The 14,905-nt window shown below is 42.2% G+C and overlaps 1 protein-coding gene across 1 annotated transcript in view; it reads left to right on the top strand.

The window, feature by feature from the left end:
- ANKRD55 (ankyrin repeat domain 55) overlaps positions 1-14,905 on the top strand; it is an 81,490-nt gene that overhangs the window by 50,456 nt on the left and 16,129 nt on the right. Inside the window, exons 6-7 of the mRNA XM_010588147.2 lie at positions 8,793-8,977; positions 14,573-14,740. Of these exons, the coding sequence (XP_010586449.2) occupies positions 8,793-8,977; positions 14,573-14,740 (353 nt within the window). The remainder of the gene's footprint in view (positions 1-8,792; positions 8,978-14,572; positions 14,741-14,905) is intronic.

Raw genomic sequence — 14,905 nt, 5'->3', positions numbered from 1 at the left:
ATTCTTCCCCTCTCCAGTCTATTGTTATATCACAACCGAGTTCTCTTTCAACGAATCACAAAGTAATATACTAATGTAGCTGCTATTACACTAAAAAATTTATGATCACCGAGGTCCTTGCCTCAAAATTTGTCAGTGGGTTCTGCTTTTGGTAAAAAGGAAACGCTCTAGATTAACAATTTCTCCCCACTCAATCCACCCCCTAACCTTTTCCCTTCAGCCATGCAGTCTTTGCTCTAATCACAATGGAATATTAACAATTCCCCCAACACATCACAAAGATTCATTCTTTCTCCCCTTTGGTCACAATCTTCCCTTTGGACAAAAATGCTTCTTTCTTCTTACACCCTATATATTATCCATTTCTTCTACCTGTAGAATTTCTGCTTATTCTTTCTCATTCCTCAAAGCCCAGCTAACTGTCACCTTCTCTGTTGAGCTCCCTTTCAGAATTGTCTCCTCCATGTTGTCCATCTAGCACTTTCTCACTATAGAGCTTGTGTTACAATTAGTGGGGTACCCTTGTTTTCCTTCTAGACTGTGTACTCAAGGGTAATGAATGATGCACATAGCTGCTAAGCATCTAATTTTCTCTCAAGACTCAGAACAGAGCTTGTGAATCTTAGGTCCTCAAAAAGGTGTTCTTTAAATTCAGCCCAATAAACACCCATCTCAAGCCAACTGGGTTAGTGACTAATTCGGTTCTTTCTGTGCAATGACATTTTCCATTTAACCAAGACTTCCAGGAGCATAATGCCTTTAATTCCAGAAAGTTTTTCTAATAATAGAAATTCAAGGTGCCATGGCAGGTCAGTAAAGGGAAAAGTACCTAATGCTCCTCAAATCTCACCACCAGCTCCTTCCTCTGCTCACTAGAAAATGTGTTTATTTGTGATCTTTCTCAGGAATGTTTTTCTTTCAGCACAGTTTCAAGGGAGGATAGAAAGAGGAAAAAAAAATACACTAATATAAAACAACTATTATATCTTTACTCATTTAGTATGTGGTTATGGAAATTTTATACACACTCCTTGGAGCTCTTGAATGTAACCTTCAAGTCCCTAATGTCTGAGACTGGCATGGCAATGAATCCTTCTCTCTCCTTTAGTGGTCAAGATCTGTGGTCAACTGTTTAAATTGTGTAAAAATATTTAAACTCTAAATATATTCAGAATGCGGAAGGATAAGTATAAATGCCGAATACCAGTGGGTCCAGTTCATAAGGTTAAAGAGTCTCAGAGCTGGAAGGGGCCACAGAGGTCATTCAGTCCAACCCTTCAGTTCACAAGGAGGAAATTAGTTCACAGGGAAGCTGTCATTTCCTCAAGTGCACACAGTGCCCTTGCAGGAACCCAGGCCACGTGACTCCCAATGCATTGCTTGATAAGAGAAAGGTTGCAAAGCCACATAAGCCTAGAGTAAACAAAGAGAAAATCAAGTTTATGAAAACAACTTCCATTAGCCAGGAAGTAAAGTCTCTGACCTGTTTAGGAAGCTAGAACCTTGAAGGGTAACCTAAGTTGAAGTGGTCTTCATAAATAAGCTTCCCCAACGTTCCTTTGTGGAGAGCAAGGGGGTGGAGGAGAATGAGGAAAAACAGGAACTCTCCTACAAGTGAATATATATAAGAAAGAAGATAAAAGATAGTGAAAGGCAAGAGATAATGAGGAAAAGAGAAAGAAATAAAAATATATATTTATGGGTAAAATTCTATTCTGTTTGGCTTTGCCATAGTTCATAAGGCTTATTTCACTTGTTTATTTATGTGTTCATTGTTCAGCAAATATTTATTCAGTTACTCTTTGCCAGGTTCCATTTCAGTAGAAAGATCCCCAATCCTAGTTTCAGCAAGAACAACTGCAGAGATAGCCTGCAGACCTTGATCTTGACAGACAGCTAGAAGCAGAAGCCAGACACTTTGTATGTACTAACTCAGCAAGAAAGGAGTTTTCACACCCATAGTAAGCATTATTGTTGTTATTATTAGTTGTTGTCAGAAGAAATTCTGACTCAAGTTGACTGGATGTGTGCAAGGTAGACCTGCTCCAATGAGTTTTCAAAGGCTTGACCTTTCAGAAGCAGATTGCCTGACCTGTCTTCCAAGGCCCGTTGAAAACCTGTTGCCGTCGAGTCAACCTTAACTCACAGTGACCCTACAGGACAGAGTAGAACTGTCTGATACGGCTTCCAGGGAGTGGCTGGTAGATTTGAACTGCTGACCTTTTGGTTAGCACTCATGCCTCTTAACCACTGTGCCACCAGGGTTCCAAGGCCCATTAGTACACCTAAATAAAAAAGTTCAGCAGCTGAAGATCACCACACCTCAGTCCTCTCCCTCTATTTCTATCTTCCATTTGCTCTCTAAGGGATTTGGCCCCAGCCTTTGGGGTTCAGCAGTCTTTGGAGTCCAGGCCTAGAAGAAAGGCTGGTTCTGAAGGAACTACCCATGAAGATGGCCCAGACTCAAAGCCAGGGTTAGCTCAGAACCCTCAACTTTCAAATGTTCACACTGAGTAAACTAGTAGAACTGTTCTACCAGCTCCATTCCAACCTAAAAGTCTGCTCCACCTGAAATGTTGGGCCAGTATTGTCACCTCATATCACAAAACCATTCAGCCCGTTTAGGAGGGATGTGTGATCTAAAACCCTGGCCTCTGCTCTGCGTAGCCAGCATCATGGGGCAAGTGAAGAGAACAGGTCCTGCACCTAAAAGAAGGAAGGAGATTGGAACTAACACTACTAATACTACAAACACATACTGACAAATACCCAACTAGTCCTAAATTCACCAAAAAGACTCCTTGAAAGGTCACCGGGAATAAAGGGAGTCAACAATCAAGATATTGGGATTCTGTTTTTTGTTTTTGTTTTTTATCAGCCTGCCTGTAGCAAATTTTTCACACATAAATTCAACTTTCTTCTTGGCAAGGCTTCTTATGGGTCTGGTTTCCCCAACACTTCTTTCGTGAGGGGTAAGGAAAAAATGGCTAGGACTGGCATAGCTACCAACAGTTTTCAGAGTATGTGATGGCAACTTTATACATTACTCCATGGACAAAAACAAAACAAATAAATATAACAACAGCAAAAATAATAATAAGCAAAATCCACAATCCTCATCTGGAAGCCCAATCTAGAATTCTAGAGCTCCATAAGAATAGAATACCTACAATATTGTTACTTCCCCTATTTAATGGCATTCCTGCCAAATAAACCTACTCTTCATTCTTCCTAAGGGCCTACCTGGGGATCATCCCCCATCTCTTTTCTTGCAATGATGCTTGGTCTCTGTGACCCTCTTTCCTGACCTCCCAGGCCTGGAGCTTACTTTGGCTGACACCCAGTCCAGATGCCAAGAAGTGAGTACTGTTACTAGGAGACCACAGACCCAGAGGCCTTGCCTTATAAATCAGCACTCTCTAGGGCTCTCTCAAATCCTTGCGAGGGCATACCATGGCAACTCTCCTAGAAGAAGCTTTGCAGACACCTTAATGTTTAACTCTAAAGGTAATTTCAGTTAACAAAGTACATGTCACTGCTACTAGTGTTGCAAGTCTCAACAACAGTTTTCACTTTAGTTCCTCCAGTAGGAATGTGCAGGATCAAATAAATATTGATGTAGTGGTTAAGTGACCGGACTCTACACACAGACTGTCCATCCTGGCTCTGCCACTTTGCTGTTACCTCGGGCAAGTTACTTAATTCCTTTTTTCCTCTACAAAATGGGAATAATAATAGTACCTATCTCATGGGATTGTATTCCTCTGGGTGGGTTTAAACCGCCAACCCTTTGGTTAGCAGTTAACCATTTGCTCAATCTAGGGACTCTGATGAAATGAGTTAGTACATGGAAATGCTTAGAATGGTGCTGGGCACAGAATGTTCACTAAGGAAGTGTAGCTATTACCATTATTCCTGGAAGGACTTTCTTATAAAGGAAATGGAAATACAAATAATAATGCTACAAGCTGAGGCCAGTCAAATGAATTATTTGGAAAATTCAGGACAAAAGACATTCTGGAGAAAAACGGTGAGGATAGAGGGTCTATTTTCTCTTATCCACAGAGGCTGTCAGTAGTGTCCAGCTCTCAAGAAAAGGTCCAGACAGGAAAGCTGGTAATAGGGAACCCAAGGTTGAGAAGGGAGAACGTTGACCTGTCGAGGGGTTGTTAACCAATGCCATAAAACAGCATGTGTACTAACCGTTTAATGAGAAACTAGTTTGCTCTGTAAACCTCCATCTAAAGTACAATAAAATAAATAAAAAGAGAGAGAAGGTCCAAAAGGTTGGTCAAGATCCTGGAAGAGGCCAACTCAGGGTCCTGGCAGTAGCCCGTATTTCAATTTGTTGTTGTTATTAGTTGCCATTGAGTTGATTACAACTCATGGTGACCCCATGTGTACAGAGTAGAACTGCTCCATAGGGTTTTCAAGGTTGTGACCTTTGGAAGCAAATCACTAGGCCTGTCTTCTGAGGTGCCTCTGGGTGGGTTCAAACTACCAACCTTTCATCTAGTAGTTGAGAGCTTAACTGTTTGCACCACCCAGGGACTCCGAATGCCCCCTCCCCATGGTCAGGCAAGGAGGAGGAAGAGAGAGTATGAGGAGCAGCATTTTATTTTTCCCTGTGTGCTTGGTGCTCCCTCTTCCACACAGAGGAAGAACCCCGACAGGGTGTTTTGTCCTTTGAATCACCTCAACAACCTGAAATCCTTTACTCTTTCAGGAAACTATAAACAAAACACATTCATTGAGCTGACAGTCTTCTTGCTTCTGTTTTCCTTCTCAATGGTTGTTGTTTATCAGTCGCCACTAAGCCGATTTTAACTCATGGTGACCCCATGGGTACAGAGTAGAGTTGCTCCATAGGGTTTTCAAGGCTGTGATCTTTTGGAAGCAGATCGCCAGGCCTGTCTTCTGAGGTACCTCTGAGTGGGTTTACTGCCAAACGTCCAGCTGGCAGTCGAGCACTTTAACCGTTTGTACCACCCAAGGACTCCTCTCAATGGTTAGTGTTTAAAAAAATAAAAGTGTCTCTTGACTATTTAAAATTTATTTTAGACTCTATCAAGATATTTTTTTAAGGTACCTAAGGTAAAGAAAGGAGCCCTGGTGGTACAGTGGTTAAGCACTCAGCTGCAAACCTAAAGGTTGATGGTTTCGAACCCACCAATGACTCTACAGGAGAAAGATGTGGCAGGCTGCTTCCGTAAAGGAAGTTCGCTACGAGTCAGAATCGACTTGAGAGCAACAGGTTTGGTTTTGTGTTTTTAAGAGAAGGAAGGAGGCATTGGCAGTTTAGTAGTAGAACTCCGCCTTCCATATAGAAGACCTGAGTTCAATTCCCAGCCACTGCACTTCATGCGCAGCCACCACTCATTTGACAGTAGAGGCTGTGTGTTATATGATGCTGAACGGGTTTCAGCAGAGTTTCCAGATTAAGACAGACTAGAAAGAAAGGCCTGGTGATCTATTTCCAAAAGTCAGCCAGTGAGAATCCTGTGGATCACAACAGTCCGATCCACTACTACCAGTCATGGGGATGGCCGGGACTGGGCAGTGTTTTGTGCTGTTGTACATGAGTAGCCCTGAGTCGGGGGCTGACTCAACGGCAGCTAACACTAACAAGAGGAAAGAATCGTAGCAAAGTTGAGAAAGCAGGCATGAGGGCCTAAATGTAGTCAGTGTAGCTGACTTCTGATGACAGGTGGGCTGTCGAACTAAACAATTGATCAAAGTGATTTATGCTGTTGTTGACAAAGGAAGGATGGAGGAAAGAAACGGATGTAAGAGGGAAGGTGAGACAAAGAGAAGGAAAAATGTTGTAGGCTAGACTACCTTTAGGGGTGAGCAACCAGTGTAGCCACAGAGGATTCCATGCTCAAATGTGACCACACGCTTGGGATATTATGCTCTGTGGTCACCATCTTGAAATTCTCAATAATTTCATCTTTGAATTTGTGTTTTGTAAGTGAAGTCTGATAGGACAACGGAGCATGCGCTGAGGGCTTAAAGCATCAGCTAACACAGTCCCATCTGCTTGGGACAGGTTCTTGCCCTACCTCCAAGCAATTACTGTTGTCCTCTGCCCCTGGCAAGGGCCTGGGCACACATACTAGGAGGGTCAAGGTGGGGCATGTGCCAAGTTGCAAGGTGGAGCTTTGGGCACCTGCAAAAGCTGCACTCACCTGGTGAATGTCCTCACATCCAAGGAAGTGCAACTTTCTAGAATCAAAACAACCAAACCCACTGCCATCCAGTCAAGTCCGACTCATAGCAACCTTATAGGATAGAGTAGAACTGTCCTGTGGAGTTTCCAAGGAGCGCCTGGTAGATTTGAACTGCTGACCTTTTGGTTAGCAGCCATGGCACTTAACCACTATGCTTCTAGATAGCAAATAAAAATCACCATGACAGGTTGAGAGAGACACCACAGAGGAAAGGAATAGTCCTTATTCCTGCGTTTTGAACAACAGACTCCACGTTTTCATTTTGCCCTTGGCTCCACAAATTCCGTAACTAGGCTGAGGTTGTAAAATTTAAAATCCACTGGGGACTCTTCCTGGGGTTCAAAGTGGGGAGTTTGGAGTGCCCCTGGGCCCTTGTTCTTCCCAGGGCCAGCTGTTGTCCCCTGATACAATGGATGGACACTCAAGGGCTCGCTGTATAATGGTTCATAGTGGAGAAAGCGGTGAGCTGAGTAATGGGATATCCTAAAAGCTTTCCTGCCTAACTTGTCTATCCAAACAGGACTGGAAAGGGGGGAGGAAAATGAAGAGAAAAAGGGAAAATTAATTGGTGCTATTCCATAGAAGAATTTTGAAACTGGTTCAGAGATTCTAAAATCCAACCTTAAGGTTAAACTGTGATAATACAGCATGAAGGATACCAAAAGGAAATTTTACAAGGGAAAATTTATCATAAGATGTCTGTGGAACAGCATTTAGAATAGATGACAACTGCAGCATTTTAAAGATTTAGCTCCCTTTTCAGAGTCTCTCTTTTCCAGAGTCTCTGGGCCTGACAAGTGGGCCAGCTCCCAGCTCCCAGCACCCAGAACGACAGCACGTGTGTCCCGTTTCATTTACCTGCTCCTTTCATGCCTCCTAGGAACATCCATTCTACTGATAAGACCTTTTGCCAGGGATTACAGAGTCTTTCTATGGACTCATTGAGAAGATAAAAATGCTAATGTATTATTTGGATTGTTTTATAATCTTTCTACAAATATCTGAAGAAATATGAAAGATAAGAATTTCCATTGTGTGATATAAAACCAGAATTTTCTTTATTGGTCATTGGAAATTTATTATCATCTTAATTGCAACTGCTCATGCAATGTTCTTTGATTTTTCAGTCCAATTAAGGGCATTTTAGCACCAGCAATATGGGTTTAATAGACACAGTATTTATTTATTCGTTCAAGCTGCAGAGATTTAGGACACTCTCAAGGAACAATTCTGGTGGCTTTTAAGGCTGGGGAGGAGCCCTGGTGGTGCAGTGGTTAAAGTACTCGGCTGCTAACCAAAAGTGCTGCCATTTGAAACCACCAGTGGCTCTGCTGGAGAAAGATGTGGCAGTCTGCTTCCATAAAGATTTACAGCCTTGGAAACCCTATAGGGTAGTTCTACTCTGCCCTATGAGGTCACTATGAGTCTGAATTTACTGGAAGGCAGCGGTATTTTTTTGTTTGTTTGTTTTTAAGACTGAGTCAATGAAGGCAGTGGTGACTCAGCGGTTCAGTGGTAGAATTCTTCGCTTTGCATGCGAGATACTCGAGTTCGATTCTCAGCCAATGCACAATTGTCCAACCCTCAACCCAAAATGGGGATGGTGCAGAACTGGGCAGTGTTTTGTTCCTTTTGCATGGAGTCCCTTTGTGTCAAGGGCAACTCAATGGCAGCTAACAGGAGGCAGCTAACAACAACAAGGCTGGGATAGGTTACTAGAAAGAGTTGTAGAATAGTCTCCATTCAGAGATAACATAAAAAATTGGTATAGACCTACCTGGAAAAATGAATCCAATTCAGGTGACTGCCTGAAGTTCCTTCCTTCTCGTACTTGTTTTATTTATTTCTTTATTAGCTACTTATTTATTATCCGAAAGGAGCCCTAGTGGCACAATGGTTAAGCACTCAGCTGCTACCCAAAAAGTCTGCATGTGGAACCCACCAGCAGTTCCGCTGAAGAAAAGATCTGGTGTCGTAAAGACTACAGCCTAGGAAACCCTATGGGGCAGTTCTACTCTCTCATATAGCGTCACTATAAGTCAGAATCAACTGGACAGCACACTACAACAAAACAATTCATTATCCACCTCCTTTCACAAAGGACTTTTGACAGTTGAATTTCATGGAATTTATAGCAATTGGACCATTTGCATCATTTTGGTCTCATCATCATGCCGCCAGTCAGTATTTAGCATATCATTTCGTTAACATTGAGGGTAACTGTCAATTTCTCACTGGTCAACCTCTACAGCAAGTGTGGAAACAAAACAAGTAGACTTAATAAGCAAATTTTTACCTTGGTGGCCCTTCCACAATACTGATGTCAGTCAGTTATATCTGCATTTAAGTCCATCCTTAATTCTCTAAGTATGGAAGGTAACTCAGCTCTTATGGGAGAGAAAAATCTCTGCAGTCACTTGAGAAAATGGAAATTTGTTGACAGGTATGAATAGTATGGATTTGGTATTTTCCTTTCCTTTTCTTGTCTTCTTTTTCTTAACATACACAGACAGGGAAGAGCACTGGCTTGTACATAATGGGTTTTCTTTGACTATTTTCCAGAGTGGAAACAGAATCCTGTGTTCCATCATCTTGAGCCACCACCAGGGTCCTTCTATTATCAACTATGATGATGAGAGCGGGAAGACATGTGTGCATATCGCCGCTGCAGCGGGTTTCCGAGACATCATTCAGGAACTGGCCAGAGTCCCTGAGTGTAATCTACAGGCTCTGGATGTGGACGACAGGTATCCATGGGGAAGTGCTGGAAACCACCAGTCATCTCCAAATTAATCTTAGATTAATCTGAAAGATGTTTAAGGAGTGATCCCATACAACTATATCCTCAACGCCAGTAATATTTACACATATGCTTGTGACAATAAAAACTGCTCTATTTTAGTCTGGGCAGAAAAACTCATTGTTAGGGAGAGAAACACTGTGACTCTACAGGACTGTCAGATTTTCCACATTTTGCTAACATTCTGAGTGCTCTCAGAGGGCTTCTGTATGCCAGCTTCCTGCTATATGCACTTTTGTTCCTAACAGTAGGTTTTGTTTTTTTCTTCATTCCTGGGTTACGTCATAAAGTCAACAAGTTCTTATTTTCCAGAGAAGAGCATAATACCCCCCCCCAAAAAAAAAAACCCAAAAGCATAATAGGGGCCTTGTATTCAGAACGATTAGCCTTGTAGAACTAGAAGGACCCTGTCTTAGTACTGCTATAACAGAAATACCACAAGTGGATGGCTTTACCAAACAGAAATTCACTTTCTCACAGTTTAGGGGTCTAGAAGTGGGAATTCAGGGCGCCAGCTCTAGGAGAAGGCTGTCTCTTTCTGTCAGCTCTGCGGAAAGGTCCTTGTCTTTGCAACTTGTTTCCTGGTTCCTTGGAAATCTCCATGTGGCTTGACATCAATCTTCCCCCATCTCTGCTTTTCTCACTTGTTTAATCTCTTTTATATTTCTAAAGAGATTACGACACCAAAACCCAAAACCAAACCCACTGCTGGTGAGTCAATTCCAACTCATGGTGACCCATAGGATTTCCAAGTCTATAAACCTTTTCGGAAGCAGACTGCCACATCTTTCTCCTTAGGAGCTGCTTGTGGTTGCGAAACAAAGACCTTTCGATTAGCTGTCCAACACTTTAACCTGAGTGACCAAGGCTCCCTTATTTAGACACACCCGACAATAATCCTGTCTCATTAACATAACAAAGACAACCCATTCCCAAATGGGGTTATAACTGCAGGCATAGAAATTAGGATTCACAACACCTGTTTTGGGAGGACATCATTCAATCCATAACAGGCCCTTATCAATTTTTATTTGTCAGTCATTAAAAATTTATTGGCATAAAAAAGGAAGCTGAGTCTCAAAAGGTGAAAAAGAACTATCTCAGAGGAAGTTAGTAACTAAATGAAGACTCCTACCCCATTCTTCCCTGCTTAGGGCTTTTCACCTACACTTTTTTTTTTTTTTTTTTATTGTGCTTGTCTAATCTTTGTTTTGTTTAGGCATTGATTCAATGGCAATAGAAGAAGGAAATAACAACAAACAAGACTATTGAAAATAAGTACAAGGCTTACCACACCATATGTGGTATTTTTCACCCTTTCCTATTGAAGTACAAAATTAACTGCCTACTTATCATAAGCAGTTCAAATCCACCAGGCGCTCCTTGGAAACTCTATGGGGCAGTTCTACTCTGTCCTATAGGGTCGCTATGCGTCGGAATCGACTCAGCGGCAATGGGTTTGGGTTTTTTTGTTTTGTTTTGTTTTTTTATCCTAATTTTGTAGTCTCTGGGGTTTCCATGCAGCAGAATCAACTCCACCGCAACAAGTCGTTTGTTTGTTTCTTTGATTGATTGAGTGAGTGGTGCAGTCTGTTAATGCACTTGGCTGCTAAATGAAAGATTAAAAGTTAGAAACCTCCCACAGGCACTTCGGAAGAAAGGGCTAGTAATCTACATCTGAAAAATAAGTCTCTTAAAACCAGGGCTTCCAACCAGTCATTTTCAGTTCGACCTCCTGCTGAGAATTTGCTTTTCCACACCAGATGTACTGAATCAGAGTCTACATTTTAACAAGATCCCCAGGTTCTTACATGTAAATGAAAATTCTCAGCAGGGGGCCAAACCAAAAATAACCAGTTTGAAAACCAAACAAAACCCATTGCACTCAAGTCGATTCCAACTCATAGTGACCCTAATGGGCAGAGCAGAACTGCCCCATAGGGTTTCCATGGAGGGCCTGGAGGATTCAAACTGCTGACCTTTTGGTTAGCGGCCATAACTCTTAACCACTATGCCACTAGGGTTTCCAAACAGTTTGAAGCCCTGTTTAAAACCCTTTGTAGAGAGAGAGAAAAAAAAAATAAGCTGTATGGCGCACAGTTCTACTCTGACGCACATGGGTTTACCATAAGTTGGAATCGACTTGACGGCAACTGATTTTTATCATGATTTTAGATGACCCCAGAAAGCACCTCCTACTCCCTGGTGCCTGAAATCTTTTTAACATAGTGAAAAAATTCTTTGGTTTCACATACATCTCAGAACCTGGAAATGCTTAGCATGAAATGATTTAAATTAACATTTAACTATAAATTATTGAAAGTAGACATTTTCCTAAGAGCAAGTATTGATCCTACACAGGTAAGAAAGTGGAAGAACTTTGGTTACATGAGGAGAAAAGACAAAAATAATCCATAAAGAGAAGAAAGAAAGAAATTTAAGCAAGGAGGGCTGGGGAAGTTTGCCTGCTTCAAAATACTCCTAGAACTAGCTCTGAATAGGTTATTTCCCGTGTCACCTTGCCACAGATTTAACAAAGAAAATTCAGTTCCCCAGGTCTCAGGGAAGAAAATAAAACGAAGGGGAGAAAAAAAAAAAGGGCAAATGGGCTCCTGTAAGAGTTCAAAGCAAAAGGAAAATCTCAAGGAGAGTTTAGTTCCTACTCCAATACTCAAGTCGAGCGTCTGGATGCTGATCCAACCCTACCCCATTTTGCTTCACATTTTCTGCACTGCGCGGCTGTGCCTTCACGTGGAAACTGTAAGCTTGTGTGAGTGGTATAATTTCTCAAAATGTTCATAGGTTTAAGTGCTTTACACGTTTGCAATAATTGTGACTTCCCTTCTTTCTTCTCCTTCCTAGTGCACAGAAAGTTTTTGTGGAAAGGGAATAAAAATAAGGTAGTGACATAAGAGGTAGAGGGAAAATATGGGGCAGCTAGCCCTCCTGGATATTAAAACACATCATAAATTTATAATATTTAAAACATTGTGATACTAGCCTGAGATAATGGCACAGAACACATAGCCTAGAAATAGCTGTGTGGCTTAAATATTTCAAACTTCAGGCTATGAGGTCTTACTTCCCTTTATACTCAACTCAGTAAGCAGAACCACTGCGCTACTTGTCTTCTGAAAGGGCAGTCTTTTTTTTTTTTTTAACTAATTAATTTATCTATCTATTTATTTCGTGGGGGGGGGGGTCTTTTATCAAGCTCTCTTCCCTACATGTTTCTGGAAGTCTCTGGGAAATGTTTACATGCTCTGTTAACTATTCCTTAGCCACTGATAGTTCAACTAATGATGCACTCCTGTGCCCCTCTGGAGGAGTATACACTGCCAAGGTATGTAGGAAACAAGTGCGGAGGGTGACCCTCTTATCCTCTGTCCTTGATCTCTCTGATGGTTTTCAACTGCTTCTGTGCAGTGCTTTGGGGGCTGCCTAGGGTCCCATGGCCTAGACACACCACATGGAATTTCCTGCCCCCTACCTTCCAGTAGCTCTGCCAAGGAAGCAAGGTTCTGGCCCTCTCTGTTCTTGAGTCTAGTGGTCCTTTATGTTCATATCACCCTCTTGCCACATCTACCTTGGCAGCTGAGGAAGGACACTCTTCCTCGTGTTGGGGAAGTCCTTCTCCCTTTATATTTTCATTTAAATACTTTGTATTTGCCTTTAACTTTTTAAAATCTGCTCCCAGGTCTGGGTTTGGCTTTTGGAAACAGGAAGACACTATTTCTCTTTTCTATCCTGCCACATCCCTCCCCTGTTGTTGTTGTTGTTTTTGTTAGGTGCCCATCAAGTCAGTTCTGACTCATAGCAACCCCATGCACAACAGAACGAAACACTCTCCAGTCCTATGCCATCCTCACAATTGTTGCTATGCTTGAACCCGTTGTTGCAACCACTGTGTCAATCCATCTCATTGAGGGTCTTCCTCTTTTCACTGACCCTCTGCCTCACCTCCCCTTGGTTGAGCAAATAGTCAACCATATCCTTGAATGCGGAAAAGAAGAAGGGTAGAAAAACATGTAAATAGGTCAGGATCTCAAAATATGATCCACCACATGAATAAATGTGCAAAGGACTTTTCAATGAAGAAAATCAAATGGAAAATAAACATATATTTCAAAAGTTTAATTTCACTATTAATTAAAGAAATGCAAAAAGACAACAGTGAAGCATCATTTTGCCTACCAAATTTTAAAAGGTTTTAAAAAAAAGTTTTTTAAAGATGATGACAATACTCAGTATTAGGGAAGGCAGAGAGAAGCAGCTGATGGGAGGACAACTTGAGACAATAGTCTGGCACTATGTATAAAGAGCACTAAAACTGTTCATACCCTGTCTTAGTCATCTAGTGCTGCTATAACAGAAATGCCGCAAGTGGATGGCTTTAACAAACAGACGTTTATTCTCTCATAGTGTAGTAGGCTGGAAGTCCAAATTCAGGGAGCCAGCTCCAGATGAAGGTTTACGCTCTCTGTCGGCTCTGGAGGAAGGTCCTTGTCATCATTCTTCCCTGGTTGAAGAGATTCTCAGCACAGGGACCCTAAGTTCAAAGGACACGCTATGATCCCACTGCTTCTTTCTTGGTGGTGTGAGATCTCCCACTCTCTGCTCGCTTCCCTTTCCTTTTATCTCTTGTAAAATAAAAGGCGGCCACACCCCAGGGAAACTTCCTTTACATTGGATCAGGGATGTGCCCTGCATAAGGGTGTTACATCCCACCCTAATCCTCTTTAACATAAACTAATCTTGCCTCATTAACTACAGGCAGAGATTAGGATTTACAACCCATAGGAAAATTATATCAATCACAAAATGGAGAACAACCACACAATACTGGGAACCGTGACCTAACCAAGTTGATGCACATATTTGAGGGACACAATTGAATCCATGACATACCCTTTGACACAGTACTTCCTCTTCTAGGGAATACTCAGAAATGCCAGAGAAGGTTAAAGGCCAGGGGATACTTAGAGTTGGAAAGAGGCTCTGACACATACACACCATTATCCTTAAGCCTTTTTAATACACACTATTTCCGTACGGGGAATCCTGGTTTAAATTTCTTTAACCCACACCACTGGTTAGCATGCTTGGCACACTTCTACTCTGAAACACATGAGGTCACCATGAGTCAGAATCTACTCCACCGCAACTGGTTATTTTCATACATAAGCTGCTATTGTTGTCATTTGCCGTAGAATTGACTCTCTTCAATGGTGACCCCACGTCTGCAGAACAGAACTGCTCCATAGGGTTTCCAAGGCTGTGACCTTTCAGAAGCAGATCACCAGCACTGTCTTCTGAGGTGCCTCTGATATTGTAATCTATAATTACAATATTGTGATCTGATATTGTAATCAAATTTGAACTGCCAACCTTTCCATCAGTAGCCAAGCACTTCACCGTTTGTGCTACCCCAACGAGTTTTTTACTGCCGCAACCCCATATTTGGCGGGAACTGTTGCCAGCGAAGCAACCGATACTATTCACGTGTTCCGATGCTAGTGTTTTTCCCGTGTGGTTCCCCCAGGACCCCGCTGCACTGGGCTGCAGCTGCAGGGAAGGCAGAATGTGTCCAGTCACTGCTGGAGTTGGGCATGGATAGCAACCTTCGAGACATCAACGAGAGCACACCCCTGGCCTACGCCCTCTACTGTGGCCACACTGCCTGCATCAAACTCCTCTCCCAAGAGAGCAGGTGAGTACACAAGGAGCTACTCGCTTTTTTCTTCCTCTCAAAGATTTGTAGACTTGAGGGAAAGCAGCACTATGAGGGTAGTCCCCTCCCCGGCTGTTGGGGAAAACCAGCAATAACTTAATTTTGTGTTGGCCATTATCTAACACATATGGAAATGTTTTTGAC

This window comes from Loxodonta africana, chromosome 2, assembly GCF_030014295.1.
Source record: "Loxodonta africana isolate mLoxAfr1 chromosome 2, mLoxAfr1.hap2, whole genome shotgun sequence".
NCBI classification, from domain to species: Eukaryota; Metazoa; Chordata; class Mammalia; order Proboscidea; family Elephantidae; genus Loxodonta; species Loxodonta africana.
This window is presented reverse-complemented; position numbering and strand designations above follow the sequence as displayed.